The 22,746-nt window shown below is 38.3% G+C and overlaps 1 protein-coding gene across 4 annotated transcripts in view; it reads right to left on the reverse strand.

The window, feature by feature from the left end:
* The window catches only part of PHKB (phosphorylase kinase regulatory subunit beta), a 237,259-nt gene that overhangs the window by 86,582 nt on the left and 127,931 nt on the right, over nt 1-22,746 (reverse strand). For all 4 annotated transcript variants that reach the window (XM_050773864.1, XM_050773863.1, XM_050773865.1 and 1 more), the window contains 5 exons: nt 15,931-16,026; nt 14,612-14,809; nt 10,350-10,407; nt 9,716-9,793; nt 7,383-7,541 (listed from right to left, as the gene is read on the reverse strand). In XM_050773864.1, coding sequence (XP_050629821.1) covers nt 7,383-7,541; nt 9,716-9,793; nt 10,350-10,407; nt 14,612-14,809; nt 15,931-16,026 — 589 coding nt within the window. The remainder of the gene's footprint in view (nt 1-7,382; nt 7,542-9,715; nt 9,794-10,349; nt 10,408-14,611; nt 14,810-15,930; nt 16,027-22,746) is intronic.

Raw genomic sequence — 22,746 nt, forward strand, 5'->3', positions numbered from 1 at the left:
CACCACACCTCCAAGATAATCAAGAATTTCTATAAAATAGAGATATCTGTCTTTAACTCCTTAGAAGATAGGAATTAAGTTAATTAATTTTTTTTTCACAGAAGGTTTATAAAATATACCCTGGGCTTACCTCAAGCAAAAATTGTCCAGCATAAAAAGAAAATATTAAGAAAAATCTGTTTCTTTAATGAAATAATAATTTAAAGAAAATTTAACAGAGCAAATATTTTTTATCATGACACAAAAATTACATAGGACATACTAAAATAGGCTCAGCAGATATTTATAGGGTAAAATTATATACTTTAAAGCCTAGCTGATTCTCAGCTATGGTGACACATATTAGTAACACATGAATTATGAAATGAGCTATTTGGAGAAAAAGAAAATGCAGATCCTTAACCTCATATTATAGCAAAAAATTCCAAATATGTATGTGTGTGTGTGTGTCTGTGTGTGTGTGTTTCTCTGTGTGTGTGTGTGTGTGTGTATGAATTTTACTCAACTGATTAACAACGATGGACTTTCTAAAATTCAATGGTAAATTCCACAGCAAAAATTAAATAGGAAAACACTGGTAGATCTGAGTGTGTAAAGATTTTAAGTTCTGCTCATGAAAATATAGCAAAAGCAAAATTTAAAGACAAACAAACTAGGAAAAGATCAGAGAGGTTTTATACACTTAATATATAAAACATTCATGTAGACTGATAAGAAAAATCATAAAACCAAGATTAAATGGGCAAAAAAAAATTACTAGACAATTCACAGAAGAGTGACTAAGAAATATGTTTCTAATAGTCAGAATGTAAATGAAAACAAGACTCGATTTATTATCTTATTAGGTTAGCAATGTTTTTGTTTTTAATAGGAATATTTAATGCCACAGAGGTTAAAGGTGACACAAGCACCCTGTAGACTCCTGAATAAATCAATAAACTCTGTTACTCATGAGCTCTGTAACCTTGGGTGAGTTGTTAAACTCTTGTGGGCCTAAGTTTCCTCACCTACGCCACGTAGTACCCATCTCAAAGAGATGTTAGGATTACTTAGGATGACGTTTGTAAAAGGCAGAGCGCAGAATGTGACATATTTTATTAGTGTTTCTGAAAATCAGTGTGACAACATGTATGAAAAGCCCTCTCAGAGTCTATTACTACTCTCATATTCAACTTTACTAATATATGTAAGGATGAGAATAATGTCTATGAAAATATTCTAGCACTTGTACTAATTCAATAAAAACATTTTAGCTTTAAGAAAGTCAGTTATCAGCCGGGCGCAGTGGCTCACATCTGTAATCCAAGCACTTTGGGAGGCCAAGGTGGGCAGACTGCCTGAGCTCAGGAGTTTGAGACCCGCCTGGGCAACATGGTGAAACCCCGTCTCTACTAAAAATACAAAAAATTAGCCAGGCGTGGTGGCATGCACCTGTAGTCCCAGCTGCTCAGGAGGCTGAGGCAGAAGCAATGCTTGAACCCTGGAGGCAGAGACTGCAGTGAGCTGAGACATCGCCACTGCACTCCAGCCTGGGTGACACAGCGAGACTCCATCTCCAAAAAAAAAAAAAGAAAATCAGTTATTTATACATGAAGCTAAAGAAAGAAAGTCTTCCCAGGTGAAGCCTTTAAAGTAATACTACATGTGCTTCAAGATGTTTATAATGCCTGCTGCACAGAAATCCCACTTTAGGTCACTAGCCATCACATGGGTAACATGAGAAAGATAATGAAAATATTCTTGAAGTTTCCTGAAGTGCAACAACTGGGAAATCTCTTAGCAACCAACATGTAAAAATATACCTGTACATTCTTATCTATTCATTTTATCTTGAACTGAGCAGTAACAAAACCACGTGCTATCCTGAAGAGTCAACTGTATTTGAAGACAACAGACCAAAGAAAATCAAGACCTCAGTTTCTTATGTCCTTATATACACTAGGGGACACTTGATCAATGATTTTAAGTTTAAAAAGCATTAGATTTCCAGGTTTAATCTGTAGCTTTTATATTTGAGATCAATTAGGCAAGAAATGTCATGAATAAAATCAAATGCAAAAGGGCTTATTTTTGTGACAAACACTGGAATTAGGAAGTAGTATGTCAGAATAATTAGGTTGCCCTTAGAGAGAGATAGACAGAGAGAAGTATTTCCTATAACTCTTATTAGTGAGCTACTGGATATCCATAGTCACTATCAAAGAGTAGGTCTCTATAAATAGAAGCAGAGATCAACAGGGAGATGAATGGTAAAGTAGGAACAGAAAGGGGAAGAACCATTTAAACATGTATTTGTCCCATAGTAAATGCTTTATGTGTATTTCCTTACCAGCTAATCCTTATAACACAAAAATAAAGAAATTAATGCTCAGGGAAGTTAAGAAAACTCGAATCACACAGGTAGTAAGTGGCAGATCTTACATTCAAACCGCCCCCCCCAGAAAAAAAAAGAAAAGAAAGAAAAAAAAAGGGAAGAGAAGCTAGAGAGGGAGAAAGAAGAAAAAGAAAGAAGAAAAAGATGATAATGTCAGAGAAATAATTCATAACCCCACAGTTACAAGTTTGCTGGGTGTTAATAATCATTTAAAATATAATTTCTACAGGAAAATAAATTGGCTTCCAAACAAAGAACTTTGGGAACCCAAGAAATTAAGTTGGGAACTTTGTATATACATAACACTTTGGAAATTTTAAAGTACTTCTATATCTATTTTATCACTTTAAAAGTAGCTTGTTAGTGTTCCAAAGAAATTAAATAATACCCATCCACAAAAGAAAAAGATCCTGCCACGTGTCGTGATCTGTGCCTGTAGTCCCAACTACTCAGGAGGCTGAGGTAGGAGGATCACTTGAGCCCAGGAGTTTGGGGCTCCATTGAGCTACGATCGTACCACTGCACTCCAGCCTAGGTGACACAGTGAAACCCTCTTGTCTCTTAAAAAAAATTCTGGCCGGGCGCGGTGGTTCAAGCCTGTAATCCCAGCACTTTGGGAGGCCTAGACGGGCGGATCACGAGGTCAGGAGTTCGAGACCATCCTGGCTAACACGGTGAAACCCTGTCTCTACTAAAAAATACAAAAAAACTAGCCGGGCGAGGTGGCGGGCGCCTGTAGTCCCAGCTACTCAGGAGGCTGAGGCAGGAGAATGGCGTAAACCCGGGAGGCGGAGCTTGCAGTGAGCCGAGATCGCGCCACTGCACTCCAGCCTGGGCGACAGAGCGAGACTCCGTCCCAAAAAAAAAAAAAAAAATTCTGTTGTGAGATTCAAGCAAATTTTCATTAACTTGAGTATTCTGGGCGTTTGTGTATATTGGAGAGAAAGTTGTAGTTAACTAAAATTGCTTAATATTCAAGTTTACCAGGAGAATATATCTTGTTTTAACCATTAATGTTTATTAATGTTTTCAAAATATCCACCCTAAAAATTATTGTATTCACCTGCCTTAAATTATACAGTATGTAAAGTCTTTAATGAGCCGGGATCATGTAGTAGTACCTGAATGAAGATCATCACTATGAATGTCTGATGTACAGGATAAGAAAACTTAGTCGCACATATGGGATAGACAAGCTGAAGTCTAGAAGTCAGATTTTTTTTTTTTTTTTAATTTTGAGATGGAGTCTTGCTCGGTCACCCAGGCTGGAGGGCAGTGGCGCAATCTTGGTTCACTGCAACCTCCGCCTCCCAGGTTCAAGCGATTCTCCTGGACTACAGGTGCATGCCATCACGCCTGGCTAATTTTTTGTAGTTTTAGTAGAGAGGGGGTTTCACTGTGTTAGCCAGGATGGTCTTGATCTCCTGACCTCATGATCCGCCTGCCTCGGCCTCCCAAAGTGCTGGGATTACAGGCGTGAGCCACCACACCTGGCCCTAGAAGTCAGATTTTTAAAAGCTGATATGTTAGTATCTCTTTTTAGGACATACTGAATAAGAACATATATTAAAGTTATATAATGGCCTTTATAATGGTTTTCTAATGGTTTTAGAGTAATGTTATCATTAACTTTATATTTCTTTAGTTTTCTGAATCTCAAAAAAAAAAATTTCAATCCAAACATCAAGATTTTCAAGCAATTTTTTAATCCTTTTTTTGAGACAGGGTCTCACTCCATCACCCAGGCTAGAGTGCAGTGGTGCAATCACGGCTCACCACAACCTTAACCTCCAGGGCTCAGGTGATCCTCTGGCCTCAGCCTCCTGAGTAGCTGGGACTACAGCCATGCACCACCATGCCTGGTGGGCCGATTGCCTGAGCTCAGGAGTTCGAGACCAGGCTGGGCAACATGGTGAAACCCCGTATCTACTAAAAATACAAAAAATTAGCCAGGTGTGGTGGCGTGCACCTGTAGTCCCAGCTTCTAGGGAGGCTAGTTGGGAAATCCTGGGCTCAAGCAATCTGCCTGCCTCAGCCTCCCCAAATGCTGGGACACAGGCATGAGCCACTGCACCCAGCCTCAAGTGATTTTTAATGCAATAAATCAGTCATGTGATGATGCATAAAGATGTCTCATGAGATTACAATACTGTATCTTCACTATACCTTTTCTATGTTTAAATATGTTAGGTACACAGATACTTACCATTGTGTTACAATTGTCCACAGTACTCAGTACAGTAACATGTTCTACAAGTTTGTAGTCTAGGAGCAATTGGCTATAGGCTAGGTATGTTGTAGGCTAAAAATCACCTAATGACACAATTCTCAGAATATAGCCCTACCATTAAGCAATCAATGGCTGTACTTTTAAGGTTATTTATTTTTGCAAAGGGCTCAGAAAGGTACTCTGATTTCTTTAGACTGGTCTTACATGAATGGTTTCTAAACTTTCAAATTTGAGTAACAGTTGAAGGTATAACTAATGATCATTTTATTCTAAGACATGTCAATGTATCTTAAGATATGTCTTAGGGGGTTTAAAGTATACATGTTTATAATATTTTTACCAGTTATATAGAAAATATTGATTTTCTAAAAGTATAAATTTCATAAGAGAAAAGGAAATACTGTGAATAATGAACTTATTTTTTAAGAGCACAGTGGGGAGTTCAGGCCTTGGTTCAGGATATAGCATACTGTGTCTTTTCTTTAACAATTGAATAGAAGTCACAGTTTTGTTATATAATTATTTAGTTAGGCACACATAAAGCAAAATATTATTAGACTTCATTGAGATACAAACTGGCCTGAATTAGTGAAAGTCACATACTATAGAGTATTTTTAAAGATTCACTATTATATTATTTTCATGTAAAAACAGTAACCACAATTAGCTGCCCACAAAATGTTGTCAAGCAGATATCCAACTGAGGCTCCTTTAATGAATAAAGACAATTTAAGTAAATGTTGTATCTGGAATCTTAACGAAAATCCATAGAAGTGATGGTTCTTAGGGGTAGTATACAATAGTTAAGAGCAACTAAATGATTCAGTCTTCTGAGATGTTATTCGTCTTAACCAGTGAGCTGTTAACCAGATGACACAAAGCTAGGCTAGACTACTAATGAATATGCAATATTTCTTTTTTTCAGCTGGAGATAAGTATGTGGTTTCATAGTATGCAACATACCTTCTGCCTGTTCTTGCTGCCTTTTCAGAAGATCAGCAGGGAAAAGAGAAACTGACTTTCTTTAACAGTAGCCCTGCAGTATTTCTTATTCTTTTTGGTCAAGAAACAGAAATGGAGGCATGACCTGTGCTATTTCTGTTCACTCTGGTCTTAATATGAGAAAATACTATCTTCACTCAAGACCTGTCTACATTCAACACATTTATTTTGGAAAGTTCGATGCTTTTTTACTGATACTATTGTCAATCTTTTTCTTTTTTTAAAGCTCAATTTGCTTATGTAGGGTGTGGTCAATTCCACCTTCTCAATTCACTAGCCTTGTCAATTTTATCTAGAGGCTTTGCTCAAACAACATTCTTTCTAGTTGCACTAAACCCAGGCTGGATATACGGCAAAAAGCAGGATGAAGAAGGTTTTAATTTCATATCCCAGATCCCAGGTTCCAGTTTTCAGCCTCAGAATCACAGAAAAAATTCCTCATGCTCATTTGTAATTTCCAAACGTAGTACATAAAAACACTTAAAATTTTTAAAAACTTTTAAAAAATTCTAATGTTAAAATTCTTATCCTTACATAAAGTTAACTAGTCCTCTACTAAAACACATTTTACTTAACTGTATCAACAAAGCTTCTTTGTAATTATGCTAGTGAGATGGAAATAACAATCTAACCAGAGATAACTTTCCCAACTTGGGTTGATTATAAGAAAACTATTTCATGTGTCTTTCCCCCCACTTTGGAAATTCTAAAAGCAAAGCCTATATAAATAATATCAACACCTTGTCAAAAAGCTGTCCCTTTAAAGGAGGAAGAAAATGTTTCTTCATGTTTTAAAATTAGCATTAGGTATATATAGAGACCCAGAAAATAGAGTTAGGAAAGGAGCAAACTGAAAACAGCATTAACTTGGTTTTCACTTATTTGGTTAGCTTCTGCCTGCTCTTACATATCATTTACGTAAAGCTCAAATTGGAAATCTGTCCTGTGAAATATTCTTCCCTAATGGAATATTTTTTAAAAACTGAAGATGATTACTCTTATGGTACAAATTTATTAGAACTTATGCAGTAATGCTAGAAACAACAAAAATCATAACAGTATTTTATACAGTAGGCAGTTCTTTTAGTGCAGGTACAGTATTTCATAATCTTTTTGCCATAAAGGAATTCTGACTCTAAAGTGATAGCCTTTTTGATGTAAATGCTAATAACATTTAAAATTTGAACAAGGAATGTTGCAGGAAGATGCATAATGCTTTCCCTGTGTTTATCAAATTTGTCTTCATTTCAAAGCGTCCAAGAGTGCTATGATTCAGCTCAAGTTGTAGAAGATGAAAAATAATTCTTCAAAGAATAATGAATAATGGCCCTATTAAGCCTCCAACTAAAATTGCCAATATGTATTTATTGGAAAGAAGAGAACTTTGAGATGACCAATACCTTTTGGCAAGTGGTTTACTAAAGGTATGACCAAGCATGACTGTTACTGTTAAGTCAGAATTTTTAATATATCATATAAAAGTAACTCAAAGTTTCTATAATCTTCTGCAGGAAACCTATATAGTAAGCCAAATGCAGCCACCTAAATGATCACAAATGGTACCCATACCTATTGCGCTTTCTTCCCAGAAACTGTCCATCATCATTCAGTGAAATAGATATATTAATATACCACTAGATACTAAGAAACTCCCCAAAGACCTCCTAAGAGCATGAAACACCACCCAAATCCAACATAAACATCGGCAAAGGCATATTTATTTCTAATAGTTTAATACCAAGGAAAAAAATACCATTCCCAATCTTCTCCACTTACCCAGGAGTTTTGCGATGATATAAAGTGCTTGTCCCCAAAGAAACAGTTTTCCATCACGGCCACAGTTGCTAGGAAATCGTTTTTGACTACCGGGGTTATTTTTTTCATATTCTACAAAGTCAGCTGGCACATAATAGTACTTTGGTACAACAGGATATCCTATGGAGTTTAAAAATAAGTATTTAAAATATAACAAATCTGTATTCGTCCACTCTGATGCTACTAATAAAGATATATCCAAGACTGGGTAATTTATAAAGGAAAGAGTTTTAATGGCCTCAGAGTTCCACATGGCTGGGGAGGCCTCACAGTCATGGTGGAAGGTGAAGGAAGAGCAAAGGTATGTTTTACACGGTGGCAGGCAAGAGGGCTTATGCATTTACAAAACCATCAAATCTCCTGAGACTTATTCACTACTATGAGAACAGTATGGGGGAAACTGCCCCCATGATTCAATCATCTCCACCTGCCCTACCCTTGACACACGGGAATTACTATAATTCAAGGTGAGCTTTGGGTGGGGACACAGCCAAACCATATCAAAATTAGTGTCTTTCCCAAAAGTTTCCTTCAAGACACTGTAATGATTAGAAAGCAGGGAGGAAGACTTGTTGTGCAGGAGGCAACAGATTTGATAAGCTATAGAAAGCTGGATATTCTGGTTCCTTTCAGATATTGCCAGTGAAAATCATGGAGAAAAAAAATTGACTTTAAAACACTAATTCAACAGCAGATTGTTATGCTTTGGCTAACAATGTGTACATAATCTCCCTCAACAACATTTACTTTTAATACCTTTAAATGAATCAACAAATACACAGTATGCAAATATTTAGAGCCATAGAGGAAGCTATTTTTAATAGGATTAGTCTACAGAAGCTTCACAAATGAGATACTGTGTAATCTTAAATGAAGAATTATAACTCTGAGCCAATGCTAGAGCAAAGAAATCCCCATTTAAGCATTAAGCCCATTATCTACCATTCAATATCACTGAAGAGAAAAAGCCATCTCCTCTGTGACCATTTAAAAATGGATTGGTAGGAACTAAAATTATTATTTAAGAGTAGAATCTTTGTGGATGATAAAATGGGAAAATAATCAACAACCTATGTAGGATGCTACAGAAGACTTTTTGCAATATTAGCCCACAGTAAACTTAATTTTTCTAATGAAATTGCATAGATTTCCCTAAAATTTTGCTTCCTTATGTATCAGACAATCAACAATATTTGTGTCTAAAATCAGTAAGAAGGTCTATGATATACAGATAATACTTTGAACATCACTCTCTGAACACAATGAAACCTGAAGCAAGGTACATTAAACTGCTACACCTTAATGCATCAATGATCTAACACTAAACATTAAAAGATCTGCTTCAAAGGATTTCAAATATTACATGCATTACAAAATTTAATGCATTATTTCTCACACTGGACAAGTGATTACTTGTAGCATAAAGACAAAATTAACTTTTAAAAATTAATATTCACTTTGAAATCAATGTTTATCCATAAACATTTCACAACTTTTAACATTATAAGCATGTTAGTGAGCATATAATATGAAGTATTTACTCTGAGATATCTCTGGAAAACCCCAAAGAATATCACAAATTTCATGTGAGATAGGAATGGGGCTCAGTGCTATGATTGTCAGTACTTTTAAGCCCCAAAGACATCTAGAACATCTCATTTGGAATTCCTTTAAAAATTGGTTTTCCAGTTATATAGAAAATTCAGTTATGTTTTTTGAGGGTCCCTGCTGGTGGTTGACTGAAACCAATATACCCTTACTCCTAAGACTGGGCCTTCTGACCATTTCTAAAATATTAAATCCATCCTCAAAGGATGATGTTTTAGCACCATGGCAGATGTTCAAAATACAATGCTAAGGACCCTAGAAAAAACTCTAAAGAAGAGGCCAGAATATTCTCAGCAATTCTAGTGCCTTTAGACAAGGGCAGAACCTCTCTAGGTAGCCCTCCATGGGGGGGCACTCACTTGACTATAGCATTTTTAGTGACCTGGATAAAAACTAGTCACTTTCTATTATTGTGACACTATACAGAGTAATGGAGTTACATAGTAAATAACAGATGGAGGAACTCAGTCCACCTGACAAACTATTTTGGAATGACTATAGCCATGCCCACCTAGATTCATCTCCATCTTTGTCTTGCTTAATCTTCTTTCTGATTTCATTTCAGGGATCACTTATTTTTTCAATTTAATATAAATTATTGTGTTTTACAAAGGACTCATTTATACATTTTAAATAAACATTAAGGAAATGTTGGTAGGAAGAATTTCTTAAAAAGACTACTATACCTTCTGTGGTCTGATGAAGTACTGGAGTCAAAAGATCCTGATATTCCTGTACTTGCTTAGGATTGCCTCTAAAAACTCCTAAAATATAAAATATAAAATCCAGTAGCAGCTGAGCTTAATAAGGATCTCAAAAATTTTACCTTAGAAAAAATATATTAGCCCAGTTACAATTATTTTGGTAATTTTCTATGCAAATGGTAAAATTAAAATTGAAAAAAAGTAATGCAAATCTGTGTGATATTTTTCCAAGAAATTGGTTTTAGAAAGTCACGTTAGCATTTAGAATTGAAAACTGAATTTTAATTGAATTTTCCCTATTCCTAAGTATAAATGTTACATACACTCACATTATCAAGGATTACAGTATTAATGATTTCTACTAATAAAAATGTTTCTATGTAAATATGAATAATATATATGGTATCATTTTTTAAATGCTTCCAAGTTTTTTTTAATTGTTTAAATGATTTAGCATTCACTCATAAAGCAAAAGAGTCGCATATACAAATGCTGGGCAATTAACATCACTGAAGTGCAGTCTATTTTTCTAGCTGAAAAGAGTCATATTTCATTTCTGCTCTTCTTTAAACCACTTAAATCCTATAGCTTAAATTTCAGGAAAAAGCTTACTTACCATCAATCATCATATAAAGGAAAAATATGGGAAATTCACATTCAATGCCATCAAATAGCTAAAACAGAAAATAAAACATTGTATTTTTCACTAACAATTAAATTATTATTATTATTTTGAGACAAGATCTCACTCTGTGGCCCAGGCTGGAGTGCAGTGGCACAATCATGGCTCTCTGCAGCCTTGTCCTACTGGGCTCAAGGGATCCTTTTTCCTGCCTCAGCCTCCCAAGTGGCTGGGACTGTAGACACACACCACTGTATCTGCCTATCTCTCTCTGTCTCTCTCTCTCTCTTTCTTTTTTCTCAGAGATGTGGTCTCCTCCCTGTGTTGCCCAGGCTGGTCAAACTCCTGGTCTCAAGAGATCCTCTTACCTTGGTCTCCGAAAGTGCTGGGGTTACAGGCATTACAGGCATGAGCTACTGTGCCCAGCCACTAACAATTAAATTACAAGAACTATAGTTAGGTGATATGTCAAAGATTTGCTTATAGCAATAAAATTGAACTGATTTTCTAAGCAGTTTCCTTGTTCTTTTTTTAAAAAAAAATTTCCTCAGGTCTTATTATTCAAAAGCTCACTCATTCAGTTCATCAAACTGCAGTCCTTCAATAAATATTTACTGAATACTTACTAATGCCTGGAACCAAAAAGACAGAGAACTTCCCTCAGAGGCTCACAGTCTAATAGGGAGGCCAGCATGTAAATAAACAACTACTATGCAGTAGGAAATATCTACACATAGTATGTCAGACTCATAGGGAGTGGAACACCTGAGTCTGCCTTGGAGTCAGGGAATGTTTATAGGAAAGGAGATGTTTCAGCTAACGCTAGATGGACTTCGAGATGAGCTAAAGTAACTCAAGGCAAAGGAAATAATAGTTACAAACCACAGATGCATAGAAGCACAAAGTATGTTAAAGAATCTACCAGCAATTCAGTATTTCTGGAATAAGCAAGGACGAAGTAGTGAAAACTGAAACCCAACAGATGGGCCAGGCCAGCCAGATCAGGAAGGGCCTTGCAGGTCATGCTAAGTGGCTAAGACTTTGGTCTGGAAATAAAAGAGAACCACAGGTGAATACTCAGCAGGATCAGATTTACTCATTATATTTACTTGCTAGACTGAGCAGCTGGTAATACTGAAGAGAGTTGTAGGGCAAGAAATAGGACCAGCTGGAATTCTGCTGGAGCAAAATCCAAAGAGAAAAGATGACAACCTAAACTGAGGTTTCTTAACTTCAGCACTACTGACATTGTGGCCAAATAATTCTTTGTTGTTGGGCTGCCCTGTGTGGTGCAGGAATGTTTAGTAGCATCCCTAGTATCTACCTTCCAGATGTCAGTAGTACCTACCATATTGTGCCAACCCAAAATGTCTGCAGACATTGTCAAAAGTCTCCTGGGGGGCAAAATCACCCCATATCCACTAGCCTAAACCAGGGAGTAATAGAGAGGAAGAAACAGAATTTTAGGATTTTTAGGAGGCTAAATCTGCCAGTCTTGGTGATTGACAAAGGTAGATGGGTTAAAGGAAGTGCCTAGAATGACTCTCAGGTATAGGGCCTGGGCACAGGAGTGGAAGCTGAATACAAGCAGACTGTAAGACACCCAAGCGAGGATGTCCACCAGGCAGCTGCGTACAGAGGGTGGGCACTTGAGGAGAGGTATGAGTTAGGGATGGAGATCTGTGGTTAACAGCTATAGCTGAAGCTGAGAGTTCACAGCCAGAATGAAGAGAGGCTAGGGCTGTGCATGGACCCTAGGAGAAGTGCAATGTTTAAGAGGGGGCAGAAGAAGAGGAACCTACAAAGTAGAATAAGAAGTAAGTGAGAGAAGTGGAGAATAAAGAATAGGGTCACAGCCAATAGAGAATATTCCAACAAAGAAGACTCAGCAAAGACACTCAAATGCCAAGAAGTTCTGTGAAATGAAATCAGAAAAGCATCCACTCCGACTCAGTAATGTAAGCGGATTGAAGCCAGCACAGCTACTGGGGAGTGCTGGGAAGTAAGCCAGTTCGTAGGGGGAAAGAGTAAGCAGGATGTAAACAAGGAGACACCAAGTAGAGGCCATGCTTTTCAGATGTGTGGCACAAAGAGAAAGAGGATGGAGGTGGACAGGGAAAGGGTTGAGGAAGGGTTTTGTTTGGTTTCTTAATGATAAACATCAATATGCTTAATGAGGAAAAAAGCTAATTTAAGTTGGGGAACCAAGACAGAGAAGGTAGAAATGGGGAAGATGAGGAGAAAAAAGAAAGAGAAATAGATATCCTTCTATCACAGAAGAAAACAAGTGAGGGTGTCAAGAAAGTAAAAGAGAATAGGATGGGGTATACACAGGACAGGTTAGCCTTAGAAAGAACAGAGAGCTCCTTCTGTGAGGCAAGAGAGACAGAAGGAAGTATGGATGAAGGAAAGACACAGTGGAGGAGGCCATGCAGAAATGAAAGACTATCAAGCAGAAAACAAAAAGGAAAGTCTGCAAACTTGAGTACAAATAGGAAAAAGCTGGAAAAGCTTTCATGGGGAGTTCCTGGCAGAGTCAGATAGCAGGACTGACAAGAACTGACAGCAATGATGAGGGTGAACCAAGACAGATCTCCTGTCTGTGGGGCAGCTCCTACCCACAGTGCTGTGGCTTTCCTTGATGGTGCTCAGCAGAAGGTGCAGAAAACTTGCTGGACAGATTCAAAGTTGGAAGTGTGCAAGGTGGTAGTTGGTTGCAGGTGGTCCAATTCAAATGTAAGTGCTGTAAATATTGGCACAGAAAATGTATTAAATAGGAAAGAAACATTTGAAGATGTTTAAGAGATAAATGGATCTTTTGGTCCAACCTAACAGATTGTAACACTGCCAACACTGCTGAAAATTTCAAAAGTGCACACAATAAAATGGTTTCCAAGTGATAGTCAACTGTGAAATTAAATAAAATAAAGCTGGGTGTGGTGGTGTATGCCTGTACTCCCAGCTACTTGGGAGGCTGAGGCAGGAAAATCACTTGAGCCCTGGAGTTCCAGTACAGCCTGGGCAACCTAGTGGGATCTGGTCTCTATTTAAAAAAAAAAAAAAAAAAAAAGAAGAAGTTAAATAAAATGATAAATAGCTTGTCTAGTTTTTCTGCAAAAGTGTATGTCAAATTTTAAAACAGTACGTTAATTGCCAAACAACTTAAAAGGTATAATGTTGCCTACACATTTTCTATATACAGATTCCTAGGGACCTTACCTACCTTCAGTGAGCGAGCCAATTATGCCCATGCATACAAAATATCTTTCAGCCGGGCACAGTGGTTCACGCCTGTAATCCCAGCACTTTGGGAGGCCGAGGAGGGCAGATCATTTTAGGTCAGAAGTTTAAGATCAGCCTGGCCAACATGGTGAAACCCCATCTCTATGAAAAATACAAAATAATTAGCTGGGCATTGTGGCATGTGCCTGTAATCCCAGCTACTCAGGAGGCTGAGGCAGGAGAACTGCTTGAACCCGGGAGGTGGCGGTTACAGTGAGCTGAGATCATGCCACTGCTCTCCAGCCTGGGCAACAGAGCAAGACTCCATCTCAAAAGGAAAGAAACAAAAATACAAAATACCTTTCAATACACTACATTAAAGCAAAGTCCTCAGCAATGTGCATGACATCTTACTTTTTTGGGGTGCTATTTTCTAGATGGCTTAAAAGCAGCTAGTATAAAACTAGATATAGTGGTATGTGTGTTTTGAAATACAAAATATTTTAAAACTAAATATTCAGAGGACTATATTTTAAAAGAAAGTGTCTAAATGAAACAGATAAAGGAAGATGGAATGGCCTATCAGTTTTAATAAAAGAATTTGCTTAAAAGATTGAAAGGAATATTGCAAACAGATATTTAATATTGTAGAAGACAAATAGTATGGATCAGGCAAGCAGAGGACTGAAAACGCAATAGAAAAATTATTCACCCAATAGATCAACATGGCCCATTATCAGTAAATACCTCACTGGTAATAAGAGCTAGCACTTACTGAGCATTTACCATGTGCCAAGCACTATTCTAAGCACTTTTATGTAAGTTGTTTAATCGTCATAAGAACCTCACGATATAGGTACTATTATTATTTTACCCCAATGAAAAAAATTAAACACAGAGACAGGTTAATTAACTGGCCCAGGGCCACATAGCTAGTAAGCAGCAGAGCCAGAATTCAAACCCAATGGTCAGTCTCCTGAATCTGTGCTTTTGATTGCTCTGATATGCGATTACCATGGAATATTTCTTAATACCTTAATTTCAGCTGGCTTGTAGTAGCATCTGTTGGGATCTTCCAGTGATGTTCTATACCCATCTCTCAAGAAACGTTTAAATCCATATTTTCCTTTTAATTTTCTAACCACTTTATCAAGTGTCTGGCTAAACAGAACTTCATCATCCAGGGCAAATGCAGGATAACTGATGCAGGGGAGCAGGGCGGCATCTGTGTTCTGGAGGCAACGAGAAAGAGAGACTGTGAGTGTCCACAGCGATGTGATCAACACAGCCCAAGGAGAATGATAGAGATGAAAAGCCAGTGAGGTTATGCAGTCAAAAGTGAGCACGCTCTGCTCCCAGGATCAGACAGCTGTTTCTATGGCATGTTCCAGGAAACCTTACAGAAGAGATAAAACTTCATTTGTTGATAGTATTTTCAAGGTTCAATGGGCTCGAACGTCAAAATATTAATTAAAATGGTGCGCAAAAATTTAATAGTTGTCACAACTTAGTCTGTCACAACAATTTGCTTACAACAATGAAAAAGAGGAAACAACCGAAATATCCAACAATTAGTTGAGTAAATTAGCAACTATTAAAATTTATATTGTAGAAATCCGTTTACTGGTATGGGACAATATCCACTCACAGAGCTAGGTTATCAATCAATATAAAAAGTACTCTTATAGCTTTGTAAAATACAAATATTATATATGTCTAAAAATAAGTGAAAACATATATACCAAAATGTTGTCAAGATTGTATCAGAGTGGTGGCATGAGTGGTTATTATATTATTTGCTTATTTGGGGAGCTTTTTTTAAAAATGATAATCTTACATTACTTATACAAAACGGTTTTGAATAACTAAATTATTCCATTTTGGGTGTTTTCTAAATAACACAACCACAGACAGTCCCTAGAAAATTCTGCAATCAGGTAGGATAAGCATACAAAAGTTCATCAGGCAAGGGGAAAAAGTGTATTGAATGAGAGAAAAGAAATAAGGAATGGAAGGTTATTTTATCCAAAAGATAAATACATTATGAAAAATATTTTTCTAATATACCATGGCAAAAAAATAATTCATCTTGGCCTAATGTTGCTACTCCCCCAAAAGAAAAGTCTATTTTTGTAGTCTCCTGCAAGAGATTCAAAGGCCAAAGCAGCCCTGTCCACAACTCGCGTCCATTTCCTAAGACCTCCCCAGGCCAGAGGAGTAAGGGGCAATATCTATCACGTCTTCTTATCCCTTTCAGACGACCACTAACATTTTAGAGTACTTTATTGGAAATTAAGGTAAAACTACATAGAAATCATAAACAATAGTTCATGATCTTTATTCAATGTCTCACATGTGATCTTGATTCTCTGGGTAACAGCGAGCACAAAGTTTGCCTGTTGCGATTGTGAGCATCGAGATCCACAAATATAACTGACCACGAACAGCCCTGGAAAGAGAAAAAGAAAAACATTTCCTAAATTAAGAAAAAAAGACTTGGAGAACATTTGGCATTTTGACTGTGAAAACTTCACAAAAACACTGACATTGACTGCATTGAGTGTGGAGTTCCAGAAGATTTAAATTTTGTGTGTACTTTGAATATTTCTCAAATTTCCTGTAATAAACATTAACTTTATAATCATAAAAATGTTATTTTTATGTTTTCCCTAGTTTTCCTTGACTTTCTTATAAATCCAAATGTACTGATTACAAGATAGCCACTATATTAGTGACATTTATTTTAATGAAAATACAATTAGTTTAGCTAACATGACAAAGAATGAGAATGCAGATTCATAAAATCTGAGTTATACATTCCTCATAAAGAGTATTGACTATAAGATCAAACTAAACAAATTTAGATATAATCTAGATGAATGTAAAAGAATACTGTATTAAAATATGAAGACAGGAGAATCTCAAATAACAATAAAGCAACTAATCTGAACTAATATTCACTGCATCAAGCACTATGCTTTATGTGTCACCTGGATTGTCTCATTTAATATACTGAAAAGGACATTAAACCTTACCTTAACAGAGCAAAGGTTCAAAACCAAGTCTCTAACACAGAGGCCCATTCTTTAAACACTAGATTATAGGGGGGCGGAGCAAGATGGCCGAATAGGAACAGCTCCAGTCTCCAACTCCCAGCGCTAGCGACACAGAAGACCGGTGATTTCTGCATTTTCAACTGAGGTACTGGGTTCATCTCACTGGGGAGTGCCGGACGATCGGTGCTGGTCAGCTGCTGCAGCCCGACCAGCGAGAGCTGAAGCAGGGCTAGGCATTGCCTCACCTGGGAAGCGCAAGGGGGAAGGGAATCCCTTTTCCTAGCCAGGGGAACTGAGACACACAACACCTGGAAAATCGGGTAACTCCCACCCCAATACTGCGCTTTAAGCAAACAGGAACACCAGGAGATCATATCCCACACCTGGCCGGGAGGGTCCCACACCCACGGAGCCTCCCTCATTGCTAGCACAGCAGTCTGTGATCTACCGGCAAGGCAGCAGCGAGGCTGGGGGAGGGGCGCCCGCCATTGCTGAGGCTTAAGTAGGTAAACAAAGCTGCTAGGAAGCTCGAACTGGGTGGAGCTCACAGCAGCTCAAGGAAACCTGCCTGTCTCTGTAGATTCCACCTCTGGGGACAGGGCAATAACAAACGCAGCCGAAACCTCTGCAGACGCAAACGACTCTGTCTGACAGCTTTGAAGAGAGCAGTGGATCTCCCAACACGGAGGTTGAGATCTGAGAAGGGACAGACTCCCTGCTCAAGTGGGTCCCTGACCCCTGAGTAGCCTAACTGGGAGACATCCCCCACTAGGGGCAGTCTGACACCCCACACCTCACAGGGTGGAGTACACCCCTGAGAGGAAGCTTCCAAAGCAAGAATCAGACAGGTACACTCGCTGTTCAGCAATATTCTATCTTCTGCAGCCTCTGCTGCTGATACCCAGGCACACAGGGTCTGGAGTGGACCTCAAGCAATCTCCAACAGACCTACAGCTGAGGGTCCTGACTGTTAGAAGGAAAACTATCAAACAGGGAGGACACCTACACCAAAACCCCATCAGTACATCACCATCATCAAAGACCAGAGGCAGATAAAACCACAAAGATGGGGAAAAAGCAGGGCAGAAAAGCTGGAAATTCAAAAAATAAGAGCGCATCTCCCCCGGCAAAGGAGCGCAATTCATCGCCAGCAACGGATCAAAGCTGGACGGAGAATGACTTTGACGAGATGAGAGAAGAAGGCTTCAGTCCATCAAATTTCTCAGAGCTAAAGGAGGAATTACGTACCCAGCGCAAAGAAACTAAAAATCTTGAAAAAAAAGTGGAAGAATTGATGGCTAGAGTAATTAATGCAGAGAAGGTCCTAAACGAAATGAAAGAGATGAAAACCATGACACGAGAAATACGTGACAAATGCACAAGCTTCAGTAACCGACTCGATCAACTGGAAGAAAGAGTATCTGCGATTGAGGATCAAATGAATAAAATGAAGCGAGAAGAGAAACCAAAAGAAAAAAGAAGAAAAAGAAATGAACAAAGCCTGCAAGAAGTATGGGATTATGTAAAAAGACCAAATCTACGTCTGATTGGGGTGCCTGAAAGTGAGGGGGAAAATGGAACCAAGTTGGAAAACACTCTTCAGGATATCATCCAGGAGAACTTCCCCAACCTAGTAGGGCAGGCCAACATTCAAATCCAGGAAATACAGAGAACGCCACAAAGATACTCCTCGAGAAGAGCAACTCCAAGACACATAATTGCCAGATTCACCAAAGTTGAAATGAAGGAAAAAATCTTAAGGGCAGCCAGAGAGAAAGGTCGGGTTACCCACAAAGGGAAGCCCATCAGACTAACAGCAGATCTCTCAGCAGAAACTCTACAAGCCAGAAGAGAGTGGGGGCCAATATTCAACATTCTTAAAGAAAAGAATTTTCAACCCAGAATTTCATATCCAGCCAAACTAAGTTTCATAAGTGAAGGAGAAATAAAATCCTTTACAGATAAGCAAATGCTTAGAGATTTTGTCACCACTAGGCCTGCCTTACAAGAGACCCTGAAGGAAGCACTAAACATGGAAAGGAACAACCGGTACCAGCCATTGCAAAAACATGCCAAAATGTAAAGACCATCGAGGCTAGGAAGAAACTGCATCAACTAACGAGCAAAATAACCAGTTAATATCATAATGGCAGGATCAAGTTCACACATAACAATCTTAACCTTAAATGTAAATGGACTAAATGCTCCAATTAAAAGACACAGACTGGCAAACTGGATAAAGAGTCAAGACCCATCAGTCTGCTGTATTCAGGAGACCCATCTCACACGCAGAGACATACATAGGCTCAAAATAAAGGGATGGAGGAAGGTCTACCAAGCAAATGGAGAACAAAAAAAAGCGGGGGTTGCAATACTAGTCTCTGATAAAACAGACTTTAAACCATCAAAGATCAAAAGAGACAAAGAAGGCCATTACATAATGGTAAAGGGATCAATTCAACAGGAAGAGCTAACTATCCTAAATATATATGCACCCAATACAGGAGCACCCAGATTCATCAAGCAAGTCCTTAGAGACTTACAAAGAGACTTAGACTCCCATACAATAATAATGGGAGACTTCAACACTCCACTGTCAACATTAGACAGATCAACGAGACAGAAAGTTAACAAGGATATCCAGGAATTGAACTCATCTCTGCAGCAAGCAGACCTAATAGACATCTATAGAACTCTCCACCCCAAATCAACAGAATATACATTCTTCTCAGCACCACATCGTACTTACTCCAAAATCGACCACGTAATTGGAAGTAAAGCACTCCTCAGCAAATGTACAAGAACAGAAATTATAACAAACTGTCTCTCAGACCACAGTGCAATCAAACTAGAACTCAGGACTAAGAAACTCACTCAAAACCGCTCAACTACATGGAAACTGAACAACCTGCTCCTGAATGACTACTTGGTACATAACGAAATGAAGGCAGAAATAAAGATGTTCTTTGAAACCAATGAGAACAAAGATACAACATACCAGAATCTCTGGGACACATTTAAAGCAGTGTGTAGAGGGAAATTTATAGCACTAAATGCCCACAAGAGAAAGCAGGAAAGATCTAAAATTGACACTCTAACATCACAATTAAAAGAACTAGAGAAGCAAGAGCAAACACATTCGAAAGCTAGCAGAAGGCAAGAAATAACTAAGATCAGACCAGAACTGAAGGAGATAGAAACACAAAAAACTCTCCAAAAAAATCAATGAATCCAGGAGTTGGTTTTTTGAAAAGATCAACAAAATTGACAGACCACTAGCAAGACTAATAAAGAAGAAAAGAGAGAAGAATCAAATCGACGCAATTAAAAATGATAAAGGAGATATCACCACCGACCCCACAGAAATACAAACTACCATCAGAGAATACTATAAACACCTCTACGCAAATAAACTTGAAAATCTAGAAGAAATGGATAATTTCCTGGACACTTACACTCTTCCAAGGTAAACCAGGAAGAAGTTGAATCCCTGAATAGACCAATAGCAGGCTCTGAAATTGAGGCAATAATTAATAGCCTACCAACCAAAAAAAGTCCAGGACCAGATGGATTCACAGCTGAATTCTACCAGAGGTACAAGGAGGAGTTGGTACCATTCCTTCTGAAACTCTTCCAATCAATAGAAAAAGAGGGAATCCTCCCTAACTCATTTTATGAGGCCAACATCATCCTGATACCAAAGCCTGGCAGAGACACAACAAAAAAAGAGAATTTTAGACCAATATCCCTGATGAACATCGATGCAAAAATCCTCAATAAAGTACTGGCAAACCGGATTCAGCAACACATCAAAAAGCTTATCCACCATGATCAAGTGGGCTTCATCCCTGGGATGCAAGGCTGGTTCAACATTCGCAAATCAATAAACATAATCCAGCATATAAACAGAACCAAAGACAAGAACCACATGATTATCTCAATTGATGCAGAAAAGGCTTTTGACAAAATTCAACAGCCCTTCATGCTAAAAACGCTCAATAAATTCGGTATTGATGGAACGTACCTCAAAATAATAAGAGCTATTTATGACAAACCCACAGCCAATATCATACTGAATGGGCAAAAACTGGAAAAATTCCCTTTGAAAACTGGCACAAGACAGGGATGCCCTCTCTCACCACTCCTATTCAACACAGTGTTGGAAGTTCTGGCTAGGGCAATCAGGCAAGAGAAAGAAATCAAGGGTATTCAGTTAGGAAAAGAGAAGAAGTCAGAGGGTCCCTGTTTGCAGATGACATGATTGTATATTTAGAAAACCCCATTGTCTCAGCCCAAAATCTCCTTAAGCTGATAAGCAACTTCAGCAAAGTCTCAGGATACAAAATTAATGTGCAAAAATCACAAGCATTCTTATACACCAGTAACAGACAAACAGAGAGCCAAATCAGGAATGAACTTCCATTCACAATTGCTTCAAAGAGAATCAAATACCTAGGAATCCAACTTACAAGGGATGTAAAGGACCTCTTCAAGGAGAACTACAAACCACTGCTCAGTGAAATAAAAGAGGACACAAACAAATGGAAGAACATACCATGCTCATGGATAGGAAGAATCAATATCGTGAAAATGGCCATACTGCCCAAGGTCATTTATAGATTCAATGCCATCCCCATCAAGCTACCAATGACTTTCTTCACAGAATTGGAAAAAACTGCTTTAAAGTTCATATGGAACCAAAAAAGAGCCCGCATTGCCAAGACAATCCTAAGTCAACAGAACCAAGCTGGAGGCATCACGCTACCTGACTTCAAACTATACTACAAGGCTACAGTAACCAAAACAGCATGGTACTGGTACCAAAACAGAGATATAGACCAATGGAACAGAACAGAGTCCTCAGAAATAATACCACACATCTACAGCCATCTGATCTTTGACAAACCTGAGAGAAACAAGAAATGGGGAAAGGATTCCCTATTTAATAAATGGTGCTGGGAAAATTGGCTAGCCATAAGTAGAAAGCTGAAACTGGATCCTTTCCTTACTCCTTATACGAAAATTAATTCAAGATGGATTAGAGACTTAAATGTTAGACCTAATACCATAAAAATCCTAGAGGAAAACCTAGGTAGTACCATTCAGGACATAGGCATGGGCAAAGACTTCATGTCTAAACCACCAAAAGCAACGGCAGCAAAAGCCAAAATTGACAAATGGGATCTCATTAAACTAAAGAGCTTCTGCACAGCAAAAGAAACTACCATCAGAGTGAACAGGCAACCTACAGAATGGGAGAAAATGTTTGCAATCTACTCATCTGACAAAGGGCTAATATCCAGAACCTACAAAGAACTCCAACAAATTTACAAGAAAAAAACAAACAACCCCATCAAAAAGTGGGCAAAGGATATGAACAGACATTTCTCAAAAGAAGATGTGCATATAGCCAACAGACACATGAAAAAATGCTCATCATCACTGGCCATCAGAAAAATGCAAATCAAAACACAATGAGATACCATCTCACACCAGTTAGAATGGCGATCATTAAAAAGTCAGGAAACAACAGGTGCTGGAGAGGATGTGGAGAAATAGGAACACTTTTACACTGTTGGTGGGACTGTAAACTAGTTCAACCATTATGGAAAACAGTATGGCAATTCCTCAAGGATCTAGAACTAGATGTACCATATGACCCAGCCATCCCATTACTGGGTATATACCCAAAGGATTATAAATTATGCTGCTATAAAGACACATGCACACGTATGTTTATTGCGGCACTATTCACAATAGCAAAGACTTGGAATCAACCCAAATGTCCATCAGTGACAGATTGGATTAAGAAAATGTGGCACATATACACCATGAAATACTATGCAGCCATCAAAAAGGATGAGTTTGTGTCCTTTGTAGGGACATGGATGCAGCTGGAAACCATCATTCTTAGCAAACTATCACAAGAACAGAAAACCAAACACTGCGTGTTCTCACTCATAGGTGGGAACTGAACAATGAGATCACTTGGACTCAGGAAGGGGAACATCACACACAGGGGCCTATCATGGGGAGGGGGGAGGGGGGAGGGATTGCACTGGGAATTATACCTGATGTAAATGACGAGTTGATGGGTGCAGCACACCAACATG

The sequence above is a fragment of the Macaca thibetana genome, chromosome 20 (genome assembly GCF_024542745.1).
Source record: "Macaca thibetana thibetana isolate TM-01 chromosome 20, ASM2454274v1, whole genome shotgun sequence".
NCBI classification, from domain to species: Eukaryota; Metazoa; Chordata; class Mammalia; order Primates; family Cercopithecidae; genus Macaca; species Macaca thibetana.